This window comes from Phoxinus phoxinus, assembly GCF_949152265.1.
Source record: "Phoxinus phoxinus genome assembly, chromosome: 21".
Classification (NCBI taxonomy): domain Eukaryota; kingdom Metazoa; phylum Chordata; class Actinopteri; order Cypriniformes; family Leuciscidae; genus Phoxinus; species Phoxinus phoxinus.
Window position 1 is genome coordinate 30,518,432 of NC_136896.1, and position 25,000 is coordinate 30,543,431.

General features: G+C 41.8%; 2 protein-coding genes across 2 annotated transcripts in view; both read right to left on the bottom strand.

Moving 5' to 3' along the window:
* Positions 1 to 25,000, bottom strand: part of LOC306989681 (arf-GAP with dual PH domain-containing protein 1) — a 63,488-nt gene that overhangs the window by 17,974 nt on the left and 20,514 nt on the right. Inside the window, 4 exon segments of the mRNA XM_079595600.1 lie at positions 4,052 to 4,164; positions 5,903 to 5,985; positions 24,597 to 24,675; positions 24,678 to 24,687. Of these exon segments, the coding sequence (XP_079451726.1) occupies positions 4,052 to 4,164; positions 5,903 to 5,985; positions 24,597 to 24,675; positions 24,678 to 24,687 (285 nt within the window).
* Positions 8,319 to 12,415, bottom strand: LOC306989682 (uncharacterized protein). The gene is made up of 7 exons (XM_079595601.1): positions 12,127 to 12,415; positions 11,701 to 11,817; positions 10,568 to 10,872; positions 9,960 to 10,342; positions 9,682 to 9,850; positions 9,470 to 9,602; positions 8,319 to 9,243 (listed from the first exon to the last, which is right to left on the bottom strand). Exons 1-4 carry the CDS (start codon positions 12,308 to 12,310, stop codon positions 10,313 to 10,315), a joined length of 636 nt encoding a protein of 211 aa, XP_079451727.1. The 5' UTR covers positions 12,311 to 12,415; the 3' UTR covers positions 8,319 to 9,243; positions 9,470 to 9,602; positions 9,682 to 9,850; positions 9,960 to 10,312.

Genomic DNA, 25,000 nt, shown 5'->3' on the forward strand with positions numbered 1-25,000 from the left:
CGGCATCAATGAGAGGCTGATGACCTGGCGCATCCCCCTTGCAAAAGGATGCTTTGCCACCCTCATTAGTGCCCATGCACCAATGCTTGCTGCCGAGTCTAACACCAAAGAGGACTTTTACCTTGCCCTAGACTCTGCCATTAGAAAAACTCCAGCCACAGACAAACTCATTCTCATGGGAGATTTTAATGCCAGAGTGGGCATAGAGCACCTGGTATGGGATAAGGTAATTGGCCGGCACGGAGTTGGGAAGATGAATGACAACGGCCTCCGGCTCCTTTCTCTCTGTGCAGAACACCAACTGGTCATCACCAACACCATATTTCAGATGAAGAACAGATTCAAAACCACCTGGCAGCACCCACGCTCAAAACATTGGCACCTCCTTGATTACGTAATAGTCCGTCAAAATGACCGGAAAGATGTCCTCTCCACTCGAGTCATGCGCGGAGCAGAGTGTTGGACTGACCACCGTATGGTCAGATCCAAACTCCTCGATTATTAGACCCCGTGGTCAGAGAACAGCTCCAAAACAAAGAATCAACTGCTCAGCACTCAGTAGCCCCACCTCACGAGACCTCCTTCGACAGCTCCTCGCTGATAACCTCAAAAAGATCCCGGAGGAATCAGCCGACTGGCCAACGCTGCGCCAAGCCATCCATAGTGCAGCCTCAGAGGCATTGGGCCAGTCGAGGAAACATCATCAGGACTGGTTTGACAGCAATTCGGCTGAGATACAGACACTCCTTAAAATAAAATATGATGCCCATAAAGCTCTCCTGTCCTGCCCTGGATCTCCTACCTTGAAAGCCACCTTTAATGCAGCGAGATCTGCAACCCAGCGTGCCCTCCGGAGCATGGAAGACACTTGGTGGGTGAAGAAGGCAGAAGAGATACAGCGCATGGCAGACTGCAACAACTCACAGGGCTTCTATGATGCCATCAAAACTCTCTACGGCCCCAGGAAGAGAGCGATTGCTCCAGTTCGTTCCGCTGATGGCTCGACTCTCCTCAAGGACCGCCATGAGATCCTCACCCGCTGGGCAAACCACTTTGAGACTCTCCTCAACCTCAATAACCCTGTTGACATTTCTATCCTGGATAACATCACCCAACCTATTACTAGTCACACACCTCAACAATCTTCCTCAGTTTCTAGAGACACGCCTAGCCATTGCGAGTCTTAAAAATAATAAAAGTGCTGGACCTGATGGCATTCCGGCAGAGGTCTTCAAACATGGAGGGTACCTCCTTACACGCCGCCTGCACCTCCTCATCTGTCATATCTGGGAATGTGAGACCCTCCCACAAGACTGGAAGGATGCCGATATTGTGGTCATCTATAAACAAAAAGGGGACAGAGCTGTGTGTGGCAACAGCCGTGGAATCTCCCTCCTCTCCATCGCAGGGAAAGTTCTGGCAAAAATCATGCTCAATAGGCTAGTTAAGTACATCTCAGAAGCTGCACTCCCGGAAACGCAATGTGGCTTCCGGAAGACTAGATCCACCACCGACATGATTTTTGTCTTAAGGCAGTTGCTAGAAAAAAGCAGAGAGCAGCGCACAGACCTCTACATAGCCTTCATTGACCTCAGTAATGCATTTGACACTATCATATCAACCGTGAGATGCTCTGGAAACAACTTTCCAAACTTGGGGTGCCACCCAAGTTCCTCACCATTCTACAGCAGCTGCACAATGGGATGCAAGCCAGAGTCACCACTGGAGAACTTCAGTCAGAGTTCTTTAATGTAAATGTTGGGGTGAAGCAGGGCTGTGTCTTGGCTCCAGTCCTTTTTAACCTCCTTCTCTCTGCTGTCACTCACCTTTTTCATTGTGCTTTAGGACACAAGGATGGTGTTCTTCTTGAATACCGCCTTGATGGAAGCCTCTTTAACATCCGGAGGTTGCAGGCTTACACAAAGACCAAATCCTGCTGCATAGCTGAACTACAATATGCTGATGACTGCGCGATTCTAACACATAGTCCAGAATCCATGCAGCACGCCCTCAACACAATAACCAGTCTCTACCAGTTCTTTGGTCTTCAGGTTAACATTAAAAAAGTTATTTCCCAAATCTTCTCTCAAACCTCCTCACCCCCCAGCTTTCATACAAGCGGCATTCCACTCAAAAATGTAGATCAGTTCACCTACCTTGGTTCAACTCTGTCCTCTTGCTGCTCCCTTGATATGGAAATACACACCCGTATCAAAAAAGCCTCTTCATCATTCGGTCGCCTTCGTAGTAGGGTTTTTGAAAACCGAAATCTGAGGGTCAGCACCAAGGTTGCTGTTTATAATGCTGTGTGTGTCTCCACCCTGCTTTATGGGGCGGAAACATGGACTCCATACAGCCGACATATTCGGCTCTTGCAATCCTTCCACATCCGCTGCCTCCAGAAGATCCTCGGCCTCTCCTGGATGGACCGAGTCCAACATGCGGAAATCCTACAGAGCACCAATTATATCTGCATGGAAGCCGCTGTGGCTAAGAAACATCTACGATGGATAGGGCATACCATCCGTATGCCGGACCACCGCTTGCCTCGCCAAGTCCTCTATGGCCAACTACAAGGCGCCAAACGAGCAGCTGGTGGACAAAAGAAGCGCTATAAGGACTACACCAAGGGACTTTTAAAGCATTCCAACATCAATCCCATGCAGCTTGAAGCTCAGGCACAGGACAGATCAGCCTGGCAGGTTACCTGTGCCCGAGTAGTTTCACAAATCCACGCAGAGCCGAGAGACGCAGACAAAGATACCAGAGGGCAGCTGGGGCTCCTCTGTCCTTTGGTTTCCCCTGCTCCACCTGTGGACGAGTGTGTGTGTGTGTGTGTGTGTGTGTGTGTGTGTGTGTGAGAGAGAGCTGGGGCTCCTCTGTCCTTTGGTTTCCCCTGCTCCACCTGTGGACGAGTGTGTGTGTGTGTGTGTGTGTGTGTGTGTGAGAGAGCTGGGGCTCCTCTGTCCTTTGGTTTCCCCTGCTCCACCTGTGGACGAGTGTGCGGCTCAAGGATCGGCCTCAACGCCCACGAGAAGTGGCACCAACGGCAATGTCGTTGATCCCCTCCCTAATCCTGAAGCAAGCGTCATCATCGGAAACGATGGACAGCTAAGAGAGAGAGTGTGTGTGTGTGTGTGTGTGTGTGCATGCATACTGTATGTATGTGTGTGACGTGTGTGTGTGCATGCTTGCGTGACGTGTGCATGCGTGTGTGTGTGCATGCGTGTGCGTGTGTGTGTGTGTGTGTGTGTGAGAGCGCGCGTGTGTGTGCATGCATGAGTGCGTGTGTGTGCACGTGTGTGTGCACGCTTGTGTGTGTATGCATGCATGAGTGCGTGTGTGCATGTGTGTGCATGTGTGTTTGTGTGTGTGTGTGTGTGCATGCATGAGTGCGTGCGTGCATGCGTGTGTGTGTGTGTGTGTGTGTGTGTGTGTGTGTGTGTGTGTGTGTGTGTGTGTGTGTGTGCGTGCGTGTGTGTATGTATATGAGTGTGCGTGCGTGTGCATGTGTGTGTGTGTGTGTGCATGCATGAGTGCGTGCGTGCATGTGTTTGTGTGTGTGTGTGTGTGTTTGTGTGTGTGTGTGTGTGTGTGTGTGCGTGCGTGCGTGCGTGTGTGTATGTATATGAGTGTGCGTGCGTGTGTGTGTGCATGTGTGTGTGCATGTGTGTGTGTGTGTGTGTGTGTGTGTGTGTGTGTGTGTGTGTGTGTGCGTGCGTGTGTATGTATATGAGTGTGCGTGCGTGTGCATGTGTGTGTGTGTGTGTGTGTGTGTGTGTGCATGCATGAGTGCGTGCGTGCATGTGTGTGTGTGTGTGTGTGTGTGTGTGTGTGTGTGTGTGTGTGCGTGTGTGTATGTATATGAGTGTGCGTGCGTGTGCATGTGTGTGTGTGTGTGTGTGTGTGTGTGTGTGTGCGTGCGTGTGTGTATGTATATAAGTGTGCGTGCGTGTGTGTGTGCATGTGTGTGTGCATGTGTGTGTGTGTGTGTGCATGTGTGTGTGTGTGTGTGTGTGTGTGTGTGTGTGCTGTGTGTGACAGAACTAACGTCATGTTTGTTGAAGTACTTGAGTGCTCCCTCTCTCTCGGACAGAATGAACTTGCGACTGAGGAACTGCCCGTTGTCTCGTCCTCGTTTCCACAGAAAGCCCTCCCTGTACCCTGCAACAGAGAGAAGCGGCACGAGGCCCACACAAAACATGAGCTTTTTTCCACCGCCGTTCTTTTGTAGAGTCTATGAATATCTACATCCTTAAAACAATTTGTAAAACAGGAAGTTGTAGCTTTACTGTACATGACCGACGTTCAAACAGAAAAGGATAAACAAGTACACAGTAATAGTATTTTAGTGGTCACACTTTAGTTTAGGGTCCAATTCTCACTATTAACTACGACTTTTGTCTCAATAAAGTCATAATTACTGTTTATTAATAGTTATTAATGTAGTTTTTAAGTTTGTGGGGTAGGATTAGGAATGTAGAATATGATAATGCAGAATAAGGCATTAATATGTGATTTAAACAGCAAATATGCTAGTAATATGCATGATAATACGCATAAAAAAATTATTTGTTTGTTAAAATTGTAATGATCATTGATCAAATGAACTTTGAGCAAATTGATGCATTTAAAAAGCCTCTTTCTTCCAGGAAAACGGACAGAAAATACTGATGACTCATCCTGCACTACATAGATTTCCGTCCAATCAGACGCTCTCTAGAAAGCGAGAGGTTTAATGCTTACGGTCGGGCTTTTAAAGACTCGTAAGCAATAGTAACAGTGAATCTTGCATTAGCAAGCACTAACGCGGAGCCGGTCTCCTGAGTTTCTCTTTCACAGGCACTATTCCTGTCCTCATGAATCATTCACTCTGCATGACCTCATCGGCCATAACCAGCTCTCCACGTGACGATCAATAACTCTATTGATTACCAGAGGACTTCAGACACACACGGTACTGTACATTCACCATACTCTATCTATCTATCTATCTATCTATCTATCTATCTATCTATCTATCTATCTATCTATCTATCTATCTATCTATCTATCTATCTATCTATCTATCTATCTATCTATCTATCTATCTATCCATCCATCAGTCATGTCATGAGTAGTATCTCCTCTACTCTGTGAGTCGCACAGTAACAACATGTGTAACGAAACTTCTAGAGTGTTGATTAAAACTAAGCAGGGAGACGAGAGCGAGAGAGAAAAGAGAGGAGTGTGTGTGTGTGTGTGTTTGTGTGTGTGTGTGTGTGTGTGTGTGTGTGTGTGTGTGTGTGTGTGTGTGTGTGTGTGTGTGTGTGTGTGTGTGTATGTGTGGATCACAGATGAGATCACTGACAGCCAATGAGATCTCGCTTCCCAATAAACCAGACCGTAACACGATATTGAATATGATGTTGATACTCTCACCGTCAGACGCATAATGTGCATCTCATGAGGAAGCAAAACCTCTAGAGACGAGAGAGAGAACGAGCCCGACCTCATAGTGCTATCATCCACAGCAGGAGTGTGTGTGTGTGTGTGTGTGTGTGTGTGTGTGTGTGTGTGTGTGTGTGTGTGTGTGTGTGTGTGAGAGAGAGAGGAGAGAACGAGCCTGATCTCATAGTGCTATCATCCACAGCAGGAGTGTGTGTGTGTGTGTGTGTGTGTGTGTGTGTGTGTGTGTGTGTGTGTGTGAGAGAGAGGAGAGAACGAGCCTGATCTCATAGTGCTATCATCCACAGCAGGAGTGTGTGTGTGTGTGTGTGTGTGTGTGTGTGTGTGTGTGTGTGTGTGTGTGTGTGTGTGTGTGTGTGTGTGTGTGTGTGTGTGTGTGTGTGTGTGTGTGTGTGTGTGTGTGTGTGTGTGTGTGTGTGTGTGCGTGTGTGTGCGTGTGTGTGTGTGTTCTCACCTGCTGAATAAGGCTCTTGTCTCTCGATGTGTATAAACTCCTGTCGCTCATACTTGGCTCTGATCCACTGTTCCCTCAAAATTCTGCAGATGAAAAATATTGATGTGTCAATATTACAGTATATTAAAACCTTAATGTAAAAACTGCATGCGCAGTGAAGGAGAAGTGTGTGTTTAGCAGCTGATCCTGATCTTTTGCTTCTGTAAACTAAAGCATTAATTCACATCACCAATACGGTTGTTACACTTGGTCACCTCAAGCGTTTAGATTTCTGCTAGTGATATTTGATATTAATATTTGCTTGGATGGCCGTATTCCTTTCATTACAGTTTTTCTCAGTCGCTTTGGTGCATTTCTCACATCACTATTTACATTTGCACAACAGTTAATGCAGTTCTCAAAACAATTAGTACAAACTGCAAAACCTAGTTGATAACCTGCAAAAGCGTGTCACTTGCTCAAAATGGATCGCTCATTCCTCAAAAGCAAGTATTCATGTCAATGAAAGTGTCAGTGTCATCAAGATGAAAAGTCTTGACACCATTGCTTATGAACAAGATAGTCAAAAGGCTTAGTCATGTTTTCATTATGACAGTTTACTCTGTAAATGTTTTCCAATGCAAAAAAGTCAGATATTGGTGACACTACCTGAAAATGCTCAAGACGGCACTATATACTATTTGCACAGCCATTTGAAAAATACAGTAAAGCTACACATTACTGTATTTAGTGAGGTAACTACACTGTAAAAAATAAATGTATTTTTACAGAAAAAAACGGTAGAATTTAACAGTATAATGACATTTTGATCAGAACTGTGAAATTCCATAAAAATGCTAACTTTGACATTTAATGTACATTTTCCCTGTTTTTTAACTATTTAAATTTGTTACTGCAAAAAAATGACATTTTCCTTTAAATAACAGTAATTGTTGTCTATTGTTATGCTGACATGTCCTTAAAAAAACATTCCTGTATATCTTTTGGTCAGAGTTTTAGTTTTACAGAGAAAACCAGTAGAAGTTCACAGTCATATCACATTTTCATCAGAATGGTGAAATTCCACTAAAAATGCATACATTAACACCAAATATAGCCTACATTTTTCCAGTTGAATTAGCCAGGGACTATGCTAAGTGCAAAAAGCAACAGTTGTGATTTACACTAAGTAAAAACAAATAGCTATTCTATTTACATCATGTAAACGTCGCGATAGTTTGCAATAAGTGTAAATAGTAATTAGATGCTATATTCTATATTTTGTCAGATTCTGTTTGCATCTCAGTAATTGTGTACATTAACAGGATGCAATAATAGTATAAAGTGTTTTATTAAACACTCGTTAGACACTTTATTTCTACTTCATTTTTGTTGAAAACAAATGCCTTTTTGATGTGATTTGTGATACCAAAAGGTATAAAATACAGATTCGAACCAAGGACTTTGAAACAAGCATCAAATAAACGAGGCTTCCACACTAGTGCCTGTGCCACTGAAGACATTAGGTTAAATTTTGCATCTTTTCTAAACTTCAAATGACCCGACACAATGTTATGTTGTTTCCTTGATTTATAGTCAGTGTTTAGCCTACTATTGTTTTTATGCATGTCATAGGCCTACATATCGTTCGTTTGTTAAAGAGGCGATCTGGAGCTGGACTGGTGTTGTTTATAAAATCATATTTCTTTTTGTTTTTTTGCCGCTGTGGTTAGTCGCGAAAGGCTGTTAGAGCGTTTTATTTCTGTGGGGGCAGTTGTGGCTTAGTGGTTAGAGAGTCGTGCTTGTAACCTAAAGTTGCCGGTTCGAATCTCACGGCCGGTGTGTTGTGACTGTGGTTTGTGGTTGCGAACTGCTCCGGGGTTCACCACTCACTGGGATGGGTTAAAGAGGTCACAATTCGAGTATGCGTTTCACTTATTGGTATCCTTATCCAAACACACACTCCTGTTATACCACTTCTGGAAAACCATTTATTGTTAAGGTAAGGCTAATTGTCAATGTTTTCATATCAAAATCCGAAATAACCAGCTGTAGATGCTATTTACACTAAGACAAATACAGATATATTTTTATTTTCACTAAGTGACAATATCAGCATTTTTACGTAATGCTATTTACATTAGGTATAAATAATTTTCATTTAATAAATATAATTTTCAAATTTGCAGTAAGTGTAAATACTAATTAGATGCTACACTGTAAAAAAATTACATCCCCAAGTCAAAATGTTCTAACTGATAACATCTAAATTTTTCAATTAGTCTGACATATTATTTCTCATTGAGCCAATGTTAACAGACTATTGCAACAATTAATTCAATTTATTTTACAGAATTTCACTTGGGCCAATTTAAAAATTTAGATGTGACCAGTCACTAGAATATTTTGACATGGAGAGGTTCATTTTTTTTTTTTTGCAGTGTATCTATATTGGCAGACAGTTGCACCTTAGTATTTTTGTAGATTAACAGGATCCAATAATTATCATAGAGTGCAAATTATTATATTTATTCAAATTGTTTAATGGATGCTACATTGTTGTAAGAATAAAAGCCCTTCTACACCGACCCCTAAGCCTACCCAATAAATACTTTATTTTTAATAAACTCTTCTCTTAATAAAGCACTTTGTTTCCACTTTTCAAACATTTTCTAAATTTTCATTGCAAATAAATGGCTTTTTTTTTATCACAAAAAAAGCCAAATCTATAAGCCAGTGGTTCTCAAACTATTTATTTTATAAAATGTCATACAACTGGGGCCCCCCTGGCACCATCTCAGGGCTGCCCAGGGAGCCACAACTATGAACCATATCTCTACCGCACTATTGGATATGTCTGTGATTTTGAGAGCCGGGAGACTGCAGCAGTTTATAAAGGTGTTGCCTAAATGGGTGAGAAATAAATGGTGCTCATAAACGGCTAATTAAAAATCGTATCCTGAAATCAATTGGAGGGTTAAACCCAGACACAGTATTCCTTACGTCATGAGTCATGACTTAAGCGCATAGTTGAAAAAAATACCATGGAAGTCAAAGTTGTCACTAAACTGTTTGGTTACAAACATTAGTCAAAATAACTTTCTTTGTGGTTAGCAGAACAAATTTATTTATTTCAACCTGAGAGTACAAGACAGATTTTAATTTTCCTCACATTAAAGGTAAATAGCAAGCATCTAACTTAAAATGTGCTAATATTATCAAATAATAAAATGAAATAAATCAATCAATCAAATAATCAAATAAATAAATGTAAATTAAATCCAACAAAGCGCTGCACTGAAGTACAAAAAGTCGGTCTGTCCTGTTCTTCAGCGAAATGTCAATCTTCTGAAAGACCACATCTGTGGGGACACAAACAGTTATAATTAAAACCCAAATCAAAAGAAGAGCAGAAACAGCAACAAGCCTTAACCAAATACTCTCGGTTTTGGCCACAGACAATTACATCACATTTATTGGAGTTAATTATAAAAATTAATTTGTCCTTGGTGCACTTTATCATCGATGAATGATAAACACAGATGATGAAGTTTACCACTACTATACAAGACAACAGAGCTTCTATACCTTTTACTCTCCCCAGTCAAATGCAGCAATTTTTGACGTCAGACTCAATACTCTGGGGTTGACAGAGTACGCTCTCTTTTTCTCTCTCTTTTCCACCTTGGTACCTTTATGAGGATTTATCCTAAAGATGCACCTTTAAAACACAACACAAACAATATCCTTAAATAATTGTTGTATGCTTCTTAACCAAAGGAATGCAGTCTATGAATTACCTTTGCAAGAATTCTAGTGTGGCTCCCAGTTCTACAGGGTAACTGATGTTCAATATATAGTAAAGACAGAACATCAGATACAGGGCTTCTGTAAAACTCAAGATATGGTCATTTACAATCATCTGGTCTACTGCTACCATGTACACACTGGCTGTCAATGGGTTCTCTCCTTTGAACAAACACACAATCAGTAAGACATAATATTTAACAGAATGTGAGTTCTGGTCACCCGAAACCAGGAATTATTGTGTTGCAAGATCATAGTAAATAATACTCACCACACACTACTATACATGGTGTTGCTGGAAGCTGTTCTGAGCATATATCACTTGGAACAGAGGTGTCTTCTACCATCACAAGAAAGTGGTCTTGGTCATTTTTGAAATGGGTTAGCAGCAACATTACTGCCCCACAAACATGATCCCCTCCAGCTCTATACTTTGTGAGGATTCTCCCTGCTCTGCTTGCTCTTTCTGTGCACTGAAATTGAAAGTAGTCCAATATTCTTCTGAACTTACAGGAAGCAGATTCTTCAAAGCTGTTGTTGTTTATGTCAATGCCAGTGAGCTCTTTAAAGTGTGCTTTCATTCCTGCTGGCTGAAAAAGATATGGCCACTCATCAAGCAAATCTTTAGTTTCCTTTCCAGATTGGATGTTGTTTCTTTGAGAGGTGTAAGTAGAAGTCATTAAGTCATAGATGGTCTTTACATCGCTTTCATTATTTTGAAACATTACAAGCAACTTCTCTTTCTTTTCCAACTAGCAGTTGTGGATCAGAATTTCTACAACCATATAACAATTTTCGCTTCTTTGTTGATACTTCTAGAGTACCACAAAGTGGTGTACTAATAGCTTTTGCTCTTTTAAAATTGTCAATTCTACACACCAGTTGTTTGAGGAGAGAATCATATCCACTTCCTACAACCTGGGAATTAATCTCATCTCTGAAAGACTTTGGGTATGCAATCACCATTTGTCGGGCTATTTCTGATACATGTTTTTTTGCTGGACATTTGCTGACTTCCAGGATCTCAGAAGCAACAATGCGGACCAACTGTCTTCTCTCAGAGTAACTTGGCCTTTCGCCATTTTGCAACTTTTCCATAAAACTTGCTGGCATTTTTTGCCATGGAACATCAAAACTATAATGCCAGTCATGGTCATAAAACGAAGTTTCACAGCTACTGTCACCTAGAAGATAAACCAATGTCCACAGGTTACAGGATGAACACTTTTCATGCAGCTGTAATTTTTTGGCAAAATTGCCTATTCCCAAGCTGCAGATTTATTGAAGTTTAATAACGGACAAACAGAGACGGCATTGGGCTTTGTGGGTTGTTCATGTGCCACTATATAGAGTATGCATTTAAAGTGGTGCACAGACTTGTTTTATGTCCGCAGTGCATTATTGTCAGAGGGGAGACTGTTGTGCATTTTTCACAGGGACTGCAGGACCAGAGTGCAACAAATCACGAGCATGAAATGGGCATATTTAACGTGTTGCTGGTGATTTGCTGCACTGTGGCCCTGTAGTTGCTCTGAACAATGCACAACAGTCTTCACTCTCTGCTGGCATAAGCTGCGGACTCAACTGGAGACGTTTTGGCCATTCATGCACCAGGTAAATCACCACAGTGGCACATGTACGGATCACAATGTATGCAATTTCCAAAATCAGTGTTTTGAGGCCCCGTGCCATCACAGTTTGATTTGTACCATCAAACTACTCTAGTCAATTTTAAGAGGATCAAAACCTTTCATAATAGTGGTCTTAAAACCAATGCCCAAAACTCTTCAAATATTGACTAGTGTACAATAAATCTGCAGATTTGTATACATATACACATATATCGCTCTGTGAACTGTACGTGTGGCACAATTTGTTTGCCAGGCGTGCTAAAGGCTGGGCATGCTCACATTGCAAATTCTCTGTATATGAATTACAAGAATTGACAAATTACATGTTTTGCTTTCAAAATGTTTGTGCATTGTTTAATGTTGTATCAGCGTTTTACTCACGTCTTCTTGAAGAGCAGGATGGTGAAATTGAGCATCCAGGAGCAGGTGAACCTGATGCATCAGAAGTGTATTCAGCAGACACATCATTGGCAGTGTTTTGCAGAGTCGAAGCAATATCTACATGGCATGAACAAAAAACTGCATTAAAAACCATACGGCAGAAACAAGAAACACATTGACATACTGTAATACAAGTAAAGAGTACAGCTAACAAAGTACAGAATGAAAGAGACTGGCGTGTTGTTTTTCCAGTTCATCTAATTGTATGTACACAAGTCAAAATTTAAAGTGGATCAAACCTTTCATAATAGTCGTCTTAAAACCAATACCTGTTCTTGTGAACTTAATGAACTTAATTAACTTTTTGATCCGCTTCAAATGTTGACTAGTGTATATGTAAAAACAACGATTGATTTGAAAACTTACTTGGGATTTGGGCTATTAGTTTTCTAGCTTCAATCGGTCTCAGAAAGCCACGTAGATCATCTTCTTTCAAAAACTTTAGGTCATCTATGGTCTCCACACCTAGGCTGTTGAAACCCTCTATGGCTAGCTTTGAAGTGATAGGGTTTGGGAACACATTCTCAATAAGAATCAACAATGCATCCATTTCTGTTGGGAGAGGACAGTTGATCCTTTTTACAGATGAGCAATGCTGTGCTTCAGAGTAATGACCTTCAGTCCCATAAAACTGTACTCATTTAAGGGATAATAATCCAGACATTCCTCAGCATTTACACAAATGAATTCCTTTGTTGCAGACAAAATCTCATAAAGTCCATAATCATGCAAATACACTGAGGGGCGTGGAGTCACAAGGAAAGTCACCTCATCATCTTTCACGAAAATCAGCTCAATCTGTCCAAACTGTAAAATAGAATACTCCTCTTCACATTTAAGGCAAATTAAGTTTCCTTTCCTGTACAGGGTACCCTTGTATTCTACCCGTGTTGAAACAAAGTCTGGTTCATTAAGCAAGCTTGTCTCAACAGCTTTGCACACAGCATCACTGTACAAATGAGGAGAGTATGTGGCCAAGTCAACACTCTTTAGCTTTGGAGGAAAAAATGACCGTGAGTGAAGATATGCTTGAAGAAGTTGATGGTTGTGACACAATGTCTTGCATACATTTTTGAAGTTCTGTGTTCTTCTCACAGTTCTTTTGAAGTAGGAATGTTTGCTTTCAAATCTCATTGACCATAAACGAATTAAAGGTCCAAGACTTAAAATGAGTGACGTATAGTGAAGCATGTAATGATGTTTTGGTTTCAAATTTTCACCAGGAAACAGCTCCTTTCTTGTTTCCAGATATTCTGGTATTAAGACATTGAGATATGCAATCTGTGCAGTGGTAATCTTGGGAGCACACACTAGCTCAACCAGTTCTTTCAACTTAACAGTCAGTTGCCATACAGGGTCTTGTGACTCTACTCGGTCTCCAATTATGACAGGAAGAAATCTGAGGAGACACCAGTTCTCAGCTGCTTGACCACCTAACTTTCTGCCTTTTTCACATATCTGGGAGGGGGCAGAACCAGCATCAGAATCCAGATATTTGAATTGTGCAAGTCTCCTGTTCAGCTGTGTATATGAAAACCACTTCCTTTTTACAAAGTATTTCAAGAAAATGGCAAGATCAATAGCTACAACGCCTTCAAACAAGTCGTGGCCAAGGCATGGGGGAAGGCCAGGCTGAGCAACATGAAAATATTTGAGAGAGTTGAAAATGGAGTCAAACTTCAACCCATTTACAACATTTTCTTCGGTCGTCCTTAGAGTTTCCACTGCCGCCTTATAGGAGTCAACTGTGCGATTGGGAAAGTCTACACACACATTCTGAAGTTCACTGCGAGATACCAAGCAATACCTACAGCAATGCTTGGCAGTACTGAAGTTCTGTGAGTAACCACCGATGCAGTGGGATCCCAAATTATCACCGATAATAGCCACTATTGTTGCACGTACTATGTCACCTGAAGATGTCACAAATCCATGCTCTTCAAGTTCTTTGACATCTGCCAACAATTTAGCAAAAATCTTGGTTTGACCAAAATAGTTAAAGTCTCTCTCATAACACAAAAGTGATAACTGAATGTTATCAATGCATGATCTGTAAAAGGGTTCAAAGTTGCCAAGTGTAAAATACACTCCAATCATTTTGTGTCTTTTTTTTGCTGACCCAAGGGGATTCACAATCTCAAAGGCATCCTGGTACAAGATAAACTGGATTGTAATCTCAGGCTGCTTAAACAAGTCATTGGATTTGAATACAGAGCCATCACAGATGTCAGAGAACACAGAAGAGTGTACATGCTGATGTTTGGCACATTGCTCCCACACCACTGGGTCCATTAACATGGTTTTTAAAGTGTTCTTCAATGGAATATAATGTGCATAACGTTGGTTTCGGTTCTCATCACGACCAAGACACATACTTTGTGGATGCACGTACGAAAAAAATTTCTGATAATACTGTCTTCTTTGGTATTCTGTGGAAAGTAATGAATTACAAGCTGAATGTAAATCTTGGCCTTGCAAAGTCTGCACCACAGATTCAATATCACATTGTGAGAGGGCCGTTTTTGACTTGAGCATTTCCTTGAACATCTTCTGTGTGTACTGATGACAGATATAATTTAAACCACTGAATTCCTCCACAATCATCTGAATGGTTGACGATGGCACCAGGTATTTGGCTTGTAGCTGCATATAAAACAGGCAGAGATTTTTCATATACAATGACTTTGCGTTACATTTCGTCAGTGAGTCTGTGAATTCACTTTCATCAACCTCATCCTCAGTAACATCAAAAAATGCTGAAGAAGGTTGCTCAGATAAAGTACCGGTATCCATAATCCGTAATTGTGCAAATGTAGAAGTCCTGTGCTTTCGTGAAACATGGGCAGTGAAACTTGATCTTAAACTGAAATTTTTGTCACATTTTTCAAAAGGACAACACACCACCTCTCCCTTGGCTAAATGTGACCTGAGATGAGAAAGGACATTGTTCATGTCTGTAAATTGTTGTTGACAGTCTGTTTTGTTGCAAACAAACGTGCCCGTCGAATCATCAAAATGAGTATGTGGCCTTTTGTGATGGCGATAAACATGAGCTTTGAGAGCATTGTATTTTGAGAATTTACATTTGCATTCTGGGAAGCAACATGGAAATTGAGCATTTGCTTCATGTCTGTGTAAGATTTGATGATTAACATATCCTTTAACTGTCTTCAGAGAGCAATCACAAAATTTGCACAAATACATCATCATCCATATGGTTAAAGGTAACACACCTCAGATGAAATCCGTTGTCCATGCATATGAGTGTTCTTAAATGATTGTGAAAGCAATGTTCTAAAACATCAACAACACAATTCTGAAACCTATTTAGTACTTTTTAATGCAACTTCATCAACATCACCTGCATCAAACATTAAGAATAAGATTTACAAACGTATGTGATTAGCCATTGTAATTGTATTCACCTGTTGCCAATTCACTTTTAAATTACGTTGGATGATACGTCAACAGATTTTTTTAAACACTTACCATTCACCACTCGACATCGAGGTTCATGCTTGTTTTGTTGTCATTCTGTTATATATTGTATTCATACAGCAGAATATGTTGCCTAAACGGTCACGTTTACACACAAAGTTTTCAAACAGTCACGTTTTCTCTTAACAAAGTCGCTTCCAATTTTTGACCAGAAAGGTCAAAACAATGCAGAAACGCACACCAAAAAACCTTTACCATAGAAAGCAAAAGGGGAAATTTCCTGCGACATTGTGAGGTCATCATACTGGGTAAATATGCTGGCATGTAATATTAAATATAAAATTGTAATCAACAAGTGTTACTGTATTTACGTTGTTTCTGCTGTTGCAGTGCACCCTTGGCCTTGTCAGTGTGTGAGGTCACATCACTAAACTGTTTGAAGAAGTAAGGTGTCGTGGACCATCATAAAATTTGTAAGTGCATTACATATTTAATGAACAAATATTTTTTTAAGTAAGAAATGCAAGAACATCTAAAAAGAGTAACATGCTCAGACATGATAATGAATATAGATATGTGATGTATGATATATAATCATTGTCTCTCTTATTTTTTAAAGGCATCAACATGGAGATTGAATTGGAGACCATTCGGTTCGAAGTGTAGTTTGTGGAAGATGCAATAATGAAATCAATTTGAATTGTCAATGTTGTATTTTAAGCATATAAGCAATGTCCAGATGATGGTACTGTAGCACTGTTCAAAGTTTTTAATATTGTTGTTATTTATAAAGGAAACTACTGTAACAGAAGCAAATAAAGAGGGAAAAATACAAATGATTTTCTCTAATTACTTTTTGTGTGACATATAACATAGGCTACATTTCATGAACTACATATAAAATTATCTGTAAGCCATAATCAAAATCAAAATGCTGTACATGCCTTTCAAAATTATGGTCCATCACAGTTAATTTTTTCAAATAACGGTCAACACATGGTATTTCAAATAACGGTCAACACATGTTATTTAAATTTACAGTCAAACTCTGTTAAATAATGATTAAAACATGATTTCAGTTTACAGTCAAAACATGCTTTATGAAGTAATGGTGTCAACATGTAATTTATATCTACATTCAAATCATCTTTAGTTAAACAACTGCTACACCATGTTTTTACATTTACAGTTAAAACATGTTTTATTAAATAAGGTTTAAACATGTTACGTGAACTTACAGTCAAATAATGCCATTACATTTAATGGTCTATGCATGTATTTGCAATTATACAAAATATGTTATTTCAGATTACGGTTTAAACATTTTATAGTACTGTATGGTCAATGTTCTTTTTTCATGTTGCTGTGTAAACATGTTACTTCAGTTCATGGGGTTTTACCGTTATTTTCATTAATGGCAAACGTTTGGCACCCTGTGCTGCCATGCATTTGCTCGTTTTTTTCTGTGTTTTTTTTTTACAGTGTACAAGACACTGAATGTTTCACATTTTTACTGCATCTCTTTGCAATTCTAATTTGTTCACAGCATTGTGCAAAAGAAAAAATACACCCTTATTTACAACAAACATAAACTCCCTTTGGGAAGAGCTGTGCACAACTGGAAACAATATTGGAACTGAACATACAACATACATAGTCCTGTAATCATTCATGCACATCCAGACATTCCTCTCTGTCTGGCCACATAATTTCAACATCACAGCGAATATCATCTCTTGCAATGCAATCCAGAACAACAACATGCTTGCTCAGATGGTCTCCAGTTAGACCCCTCTCATTCTCAGGGATTATGTCCCTGTAAAGAGTGTCTAACAAAGTCAGCAGATGTTGTGTGTTGTATGGAGCAAGACTGGGGATATGCCATTTATACACACCTGTTCTCCCGACGAAATGTTTGAATAATTGAATTTACAGTGGTTCTCCCAACATTTGGCTGCACCCTTCGACCGGCCTCAGCCGTTGTGAGGCCGTGATTTACAACATGATCCACAATTGTAGCCCTGAAGTGGCTTATCATTGGTTGCAACTAGTAATGCTTCACACACCCCTTCGCATCAGTGAAAGTTGAGATAAATTGTTCAATTTAGGAGACATTTTCAGGAAAAAAAAAGATTAAATGTTTTTTGTGAAAATTAGCTTGACAGATTTTGACAATTAGTTCAACATTTTTGTATGTAATGACTCAAGCAATGAAAGGAGGACTATTCGTTTTATATGGAATGACTATTCAGCATTCACAAGTATAGTTAATGTTGACTGACATGACAGAAGCAAATGATAATGTTTGAAAACAGCAGAGAGTTGTATGAAAGCAATTGATGCATGTCCAAAAGCATTTGCAATCTGTTGGAAGGAATGAGAAACTGCTACTATGATGTGCACACATGACTAAATGTTGTGGAGGTTGAACTAACTGTTGTGCAAATGTAAATAGTGATGTGAGAAATGCACAAAAAAGCCACTGAGAAAAACTGTAATGTGTCTTTGCTATCTTTCTCAAAAAAGTTGCATCTTGAGGTGGTTTGAGTGCTCAGATTGCTGTATTTCTCAAAAAATATATTCATCAAAGAAAAGCACAAAGTGAGCAAGTGTGAGCAAGTGTGAGCTAGTGTGAGCAAGTGTGAGCTAGTGTGAGCAGGTGTGAGCAAGTGTGAGCAAGTGTGAGCTAGTGTGAGCAAGTGTGAGCAAGTGTGAGCAAGTGTGAGCTAGTGTGAGCAAGTGTGAGCAAGTGTGAGCAAGTGTGAGCTAGTGTGAGCAAGTGTGAGCAAGTGTGAGCTAGTGTGAGCAAGTGTGAGCAAGTGTGAGCAAGTGTGAGCTAGTGTGAGCAAGTGTGAGCTAGTGTGAGCTAGTGTGAGCAAGTGTGAGCTAGTGTGAGCAAGTGTGAGCAAGTGTGAGCAAGTGTGAGCTAGTGTGAGCAAGTGTGAGCAAGTGTGAGCTAGTGTGAGCAAGTGTGAGCAAGTGTGAGCAAGTGTGAGCAAGTGTGAGCTAGTGTGAGCAAGTGTGAGCTAGTGTGAGCAAGTGTGAGCAAGTGTGAGCAAGTGTGAGCTAGTGTGAGCAAGTGTGAGCTAGTGTGAGCAAGTGTGAGCAAGTGTGAGCAAGTGTGAGCTAGTGTGAGCAAGTGTGAGCAAGTGTGAGCTAGTGTGAGCAAGTGTGAGCAAGTGTGAGCAAGTGTGAGCAAGTGTGAGCAAGTGTGAGCTAGTGTGAGCAAGTGTGAGCAAGTGTGAGCAAGTGTGAGCAAGTGTGAGCAAGTGTGAGCTAGTGTGAGCAAGTGTGAGCTAGTGTGAGCTAGTGTGAGCAAGTGTGAGCAAGTGTGAGCTAGTGTGAGCAAGTGTGAGCAAGTGTGAGCAAGTGTGAGCAAGTGTGAGCTAGTGTGAGCAAGTGTGAGCTAGTGTGAGCTAGTGTGAGCAAGTGTGAGCTAGTGTGAGCAAGTGTGAGCAAGTGTGAGCAAGTGTGAGCTAGTGTGAGCAAGTGTGAGCAAGTGTGAGCTAGTGTGAGCAAGTGTGAGCAAGTGTGAGCAAGTGTGAGCAAGTGTGAGCTAGTGTGAGCAAGTGTGAGCTAGTGTGAGCAAGTGTGAGCAAGTGTGAGCTAGTGTGAGCAAGTGTGAGCTAGTGTGAGCAAGTGTGAGCAAGTGTGAGCAAGTGTGAGCTAGTGTGAGCAAGTGTGAGCAAGTGTGAGCTAGTGTGAGCAAGTGTGAGCAAGTGTGAGCAAGTGTGAGCAAGTGTGAGCTAGTGTGAGCAAGTGTGAGCTAGTGTGAGCTAGTGTGAGCAAGTGTGAGCAAGTGTGAGCTAGTGTGAGCAAGTGTGAGCAAGTGTGAGCAAGTGTGAGCTAGTGTGAGCAAGTGTGAGCAAGTGTGAGCTAGTGTGAGCAAGTGTGAGCTAGTGTGAGCAAGTGTGAGCAAGTGTGAGCTAGTGTGAGCAAGTGTGAGCAAGTGTGAGCTAGTGTGAGCAAGTGTGAGCAAGTGTGAGCTAGTGTGAGCAAGTGTGAGCTACTGTGAGCTAGTGTGAGCAAGTGTGAGCTAGTGTGAGCAAGTGTGAGCAAGTGTGAGCTAGTGTGAGCAAGTGTGAGCAAGTGTGAGCTAGTGTGAGCAAGTGTGAGCAAGTGTGAGCAAGTGTGAGCAAGTGTGAGCAAGTGTGAGCAAGTGTGAGCAAGTGTGAGCTAGTGTGAGCAAGTGTGAGCAAGTGTGAGCAAGTGTGAGCAAGTGTGAGCAAGTGTGAGCTAGTGTGAGCAAGTGTGAGCTAGTGTGAGCTAGTGTGAGCAAGTGTGAGCAAGTGTGAGCAAGTGTGAGCTAGTGTGAGCAAGTGTGAGCTAGTGTGAGCAAGTGTGAGCAAGTGTGAGCAAGTGTGAGCAAGTGTGAGCTAGTGTGAGCAAGTGTGAGCAAGTGTGAGCAAGTGTGAGCTAGTGTGAGCTAGTGTGAGCAAGTGTGAGCAAGTGTGAGCAAGTGTGAGCAAGTGTGAGCAAGTGTGAGCTAGTGTGAGCAAGTGTGAGCTAGTGTGAGCTAGTGTGAGCTAGTGTGAGCAAGTGTGAGCAAGTGTGAGCAAGTGTGAGCTAGTGTGAGCAAGTGTGAGCAAGTGTGAGCTAGTGTGAGCAAGTGTGAGCTAGTGTGAGCAAGTGTGAGCAAGTGTGAGCTAGTGTGAGCTAGTGTGAGCAAGTGTGAGCAAGTGTGAGCAAGTGTGAGCAAGTGTGAGCTAGTGTGAGCTAGTGTGAGCAAGTGTGAGCAAGTGTGAGCTAGTGTGAGCTAGTGTGAGCAAGTGTGAGCAAGTGTGAGCAAGTGTGAGCTAGTGTGAGCAAGTGTGAGCAAGTGTGAGCAAGTGTGAGCTAGTGTGAGCAAGTGTGAGCAAGTGTGAGCTAGTGTGAGCAAGTGTGAGCAAGTGTGAGCAAGTGTGAGCTAGTGTGAGCTAGTGTGAGCTAGTGTGAGCAAGTGTGAGCAAGTGTGAGCAAGTGTGAGCAAGTGTGAGCTAGTGTGAGCAAGTGTGAGCAAGTGTGAGCTAGTGTGAGCTAGTGTGAGCTAGTGTGAGCAAGTGTGAGCAAGTGTGAGCAAGTGTGAGCAAGTGTGAGCTAGTGTGAGCAAGTGTGAGCAAGTGTGAGCAAGTGTGAGCAAGTGTGAGCTAGTGTGAGCTAGTGTGAGCAAGTGTGAGCTAGTGTGAGCTAGTGTGAGCTAGTGTGAGCTAGTGTGAGCAAGTGTGAGCAAGTGTGAGCTAGTGTGAGCAAGTGTGAGCAAGTGTGAGCTAGTGTGAGCAAGTGTGAGCTAGTGTGAGCAAGTGTGAGCTAGTGTGAGCAAGTGTGAGCTAGTGTGAGCTAGTGTGAGCAAGTGTGAGCAAGTGTGAGCTAGTGTGAGCTAGTGTGAGCTAGTGTGAGCAAGTGTGAGCAAGTGTGAGCAAGTGTGAGCTAGTGTGAGCAAGTGTGAGCAAGTGTTGAGCAAGTGTGAGCAAGTGTGAGCTAGTGTGAGCTAGTGTGAGCTAGTGTGAGCAAGTGTGAGCAAGTGTGAGCAAGTGTGAGCTAGTGTGAGCTAGTGTGAGCAAGTGTGAGCAAGTGTGAGCTAGTGTGAGCAAGTGTGAGCAAGTGTGAGCAAGTGTGAGCAAGTGTGAGCTAGTGTGAGCTAGTGTGAGCAAGTGTGAGCAAGTGTGAGCAAGTGTGAGCTAGTGTGAGCAAGTGTGAGCTAGTGTGAGCTAGTGTGAGCAAGTGTGAGCAAGTGTGAGCAAGTGTGAGCAAGTGTGAGCAAGTGTGAGCTAGTGTGAGCAAGTGTGAGCTAGTGTGAGCTAGTGTGAGCTAGTGTGAGCAAGTGTGAGCAAGTGTGAGCAAGTGTGAGCAAGTGTGAGCTAGTGTGAGCAAGTGTGAGCTAGTGTGAGCAAGTGTGAGCAAGTGTGAGCTAGTGTGAGCAAGTGTGAGCAAGTGTGAGCAAGTGTGAGCAAGTGTGAGCTAGTGTGAGCAAGTGTGAGCTAGTGTGAGCAAGTGTGAGCTAGTGTGAGCAAGTGTGAGCTAGTGTGAGCAAGTGTGAGCTAGTGTGAGCAAGTGTGAGCTAGTGTGAGCAAGTGTGAGCAAGTGTGAGCTAGTGTGAGCAAGTGTGAGCTAGTGTGAGCAAGTGTGAGCTAGTGTGAGCAAGTGTGAGCTAGTGTGAGCAAGTGTGAGCAAGTGTGAGCAAGTGTGAGCTAGTGTGAGCAAGTGTGAGCAAGTGTGAGCTAGTGTGAGCTAGTGTGAGCAAGTGTGAGCAAGTGTGAGCTAGTGTGAGCAAGTGTGAGCAAGTGTGAGCAAGTGTGAGCTAGTGTGAGCAAGTGTGAGCTAGTGTGAGCAAGTGTGAGCTAGTGTGAGCAAGTGTGAGCAAGTGTGAGCTAGTGTGAGCAAGTGTGAGCTAGTGTGAGCAAGTGTGAGCTAGTGTGAGCAAGTGTGAGCTAGTGTGAGCAAGTGTGAGCAAGTGTGAGCAAGTGTGAGCTAGTGTGAGCAAGTGTGAGCAAGTGTGAGCTAGTGTGAGCAAGTGTGAGCAAGTGTGAGCAAGTGTGAGCTAGTGTGAGCAAGTGTGAGCAAGTGTGAGCTAGTGTGAGCTAGTGTGAGCAAGTGTGAGCTAGTGTGAGCAAGTGTGAGCTAGTGTGAGCAAGTGTGAGCAAGTGTGAGCTAGTGTGAGCAAGTGTGAGCTAGTGTGAGCAAGTGTGAGCTAGTGTGAGCAAGTGTGAGCTAGTGTGAGCAAGTGTGAGCAAGTGTGAGCAAGTGTGAGCTAGTGTGAGCAAGTGTGAGCAAGTGTGAGCAAGTGTGAGCTAGTGTGAGCAAGTGTGAGCTAGTGTGAGCAAGTGTGAGCAAGTGTGAGCAAGTGTGAGCTAGTGTGAGCAAGTGTGAGCAAGTGTGAGCAAGTGTGAGCTAGTGTGAGCAAGTGTGAGCAAGTGTGAGCAAGTGTGAGCTAGTGTGAGCAAGTGTGAGCTAGTGTGAGCAAGTGTGAGCAAGTGTGAGCAAGTGTGAGCAAGTGTGAGCAAGTGTGAGCAAGTGTGAGCAAGTGTACACTGAAAACAAGAGTGCAGGATTTATACTTTGAAAAAGCTTTAGAAAACTTTAGAAAATTCTGCTAAATTTCACAAATGCTTACAAAGAAATGGCAAGTGACCGAGTGAAATTTTGGAAAGACTGCAATATTTATTCAGTAAATAAGTATTTTCATGTAAAATATACTCTTTTTGTAAATATTTTGTAAGTGTAAATATTGCAATAAAAGTTGGGAAAAGCTTCTCTAATGTAGTCTGCTTGATTTAGTTTGTTATTGTAGATGTTACCAAATAAAGAACTTAGACGAAGAAAGAAAAAACAATTCGTATTTGCATAAAGCCTTTATTGTTTTACTTATTTTATTGAATGGATTTTTTCACCCACGTCAACTACTTCTGTAAAATGGCATATTTCCAAGATTACGAAAGATCGGATTATTTCCAATAGTCAGAGAGTAAATCAGGTAATAGTGACTTTAGTTCTTGCTATTGTGTCTCATGCATGTTTAAATTCTGTGATTTTATTTCACATTACTGCAAATTTATGTCTCACGACAGTTTTTATTACTAGTAAATTTCACAAAATATTACGTAAAAACGTCAAGTAACACATTGAAATAAACATGACATTTTAAGTAGAAAGACTGAAATAGTATCACTGTTTACAGTGTGCATCGTATCAAATAAATATCTTACAGTCAAAAAATTACTAAAATATAACATTTGAATGAGGTCTTTATTCATTTCGTTAAAAAAAAAATGTTTAAAGGGGTCATATAATGGTACGTGCACTTTTACAAGTTGATTGCACTGAGATGTGTGTTGGCAGTGCCTGTACACAACCATCATAAAATGATACAAATCCATCCAGTGTTTTTTTTTAAACTCTCCTTATATGTTTTACCCGGTCTCAAATTGAGCTGTTCGATTTTGTGACGTCACAAAATCAACGCCCCTCCCACGATTGTTGATTGACAGCAGCGTTTCAACACAGACCCGCCCTCAATATAAAGCTGGTTTTGCTAAGAAGCTGCTCCTGAAAAAAGGATCTGTACCAACTATTCGTGTTCCTGCTGAACCTCCAGAAGAAGTGTGTAACGTTTTATTAACCTTTATATTAATCCTTATATTAATCGCTAGCACGCTTCACGATGAATGCGAATAACTTAATGTTTACACTCAGGGTAACGTTACATTACGCATGTTTTTACGACGTTCTCAATATAATTAATAATTCCACGTTTATACTGAACAATGCATTATAGTTATTATGTTATTACAAACTGTGTATGCAGGTGTTAAAGTTAACATGGTAACACTACACAAAACGCCCCACAGAAGAGAGGGGCGGGGCTAGCACAGCTCATTATCATTTAAAGACACATGCACTAAACCGGCGTGCTGAAAACAGAGCTGTTTTTGACCTGGTAAAAAAAGTGTTTTCTTACAATACTAATGAGAATTTTTAATTAAAGTATATTACAAACTTTTAATTTAGACCCTAAATAATCATATTAGCTTGTACAAAAATGGCATTATATGACCCCTTTAATAACTCTCTTTTTGTAACTGTTGGGTTTCTGTTGAGTCTTGTTAGTCACATGTCTTTTGTTTTCCCGCCACTCATCCGTTGCCATGTCTACCATCATTAGTTCATTATCATCACCTGTGTCTTGTCAATCATCTTCATCTGTGTCACCTGGTTTATGTTCATCTGTGTGTGTGTGTGTGTGTGTGTGTGTGTGTGTGTGTGTGTGTGTGTGTGTGTGTGTGTGTGTGTGTGTGTGTGTGTGTGTGTGTGTGTGTGTGTGTGTGTGTGTGTGTGTGTGAGTGTGTGTGTTTCTTCTTCTGCCTGGACACACCCTGACACTTTTAAGCATGAACCTGAACTTAAGTGTGTGTAACTACTTATTTTATATACAAAACAAAATATTTTGTACTGTAAAATCAAAGTCATATGTCTAACTGAGTTGTGTTCCAAATTTGAAGTTGACTGAGCGGCTAAAAGGGTTTAAAGTACTATTCCAATAACGCTAAACGGTTTTCACAGGATGTATTTTGAGAGTTTAAGAATCTAATAATCTTTATGAATGATGATTACTCACATCTGTGATAAGAGCCACTATAGATCTGCACTACAGCGAACAGACTGCATGAGAACAGAAGATTTCAGCAACGCACAAACAGGAAGGAAGCAAATATCTACATCACTGTACCACATTTCTCCAGCCATGTGAGAAAACACAGTGTGTGTGTGTGTGTGTGTGCGTGTGTGTGACAATTGAAAAACCCCCACAGTGATGCTGATGATGTCAGAATGACCACAAGAAACAAACAACACCAGCGTGTTGAAGCGGCCGAGTGCACTCATCAGGGAACAGGCCCGGTGTGACTGTAGTGTGTGAGTCGTACCTGCAGTCGGTGAGCGAGGGACGGTGATAAAACGGAGGAACCTGAAGTTCGTATTTGGCCTTCGCTGCTTCATTCCCACAGAAGTGATAAACTACAGAGAGAGAGGGAGGGGGGGGGGAGAGAGGGAGAGGGAGAGAGAGAGAAGAGGGGGGCGAGAGAGGGAGAGGGGGGGGCAGAGGGAGAGAGAGGGGGGGGACAGAGGGAGAGAGAGAGAAGAGGGGGGCGAGAGAGGGAGAGGGGGGGGAGAGAGGGGGGCAGAGGGAGAGAGGGGGGGGGCAGAGGGAGAGAGAGGGGGGGGCGAGAGAGGGCGAGAGGGGGGGGGCGAGAGAGAGAGAGAGAGAGAGAGAGAGAGAGAATGAGAGAGAGAGAGAGAGAGAGAGAGAGAGAGAGAGAGAGAGAGAGAG

Excerpts from the sequence above, each read along its gene's own strand:
- LOC306989682 (XM_079595601.1), bottom strand. The coding sequence starts at position 12,310 with ATGGATGCATTGTTGATTCTTATTGAGAATGTGTTCCCAAACCCTATC. Across the intron at positions 11,818-12,126 it reads ACTAATAGCCCAAATCCCAA|ATATTGCTTCGACTCTGCAA; the intron begins GTAAGTTTTCAA and ends CATGCCATGTAG. Across the intron at positions 10,343-10,567 it reads ATTCTCTCCTCAAACAACTG|AAACAACATCCAATCTGGAA; the intron begins GTGTGTAGAATT and ends CACCTCTCAAAG.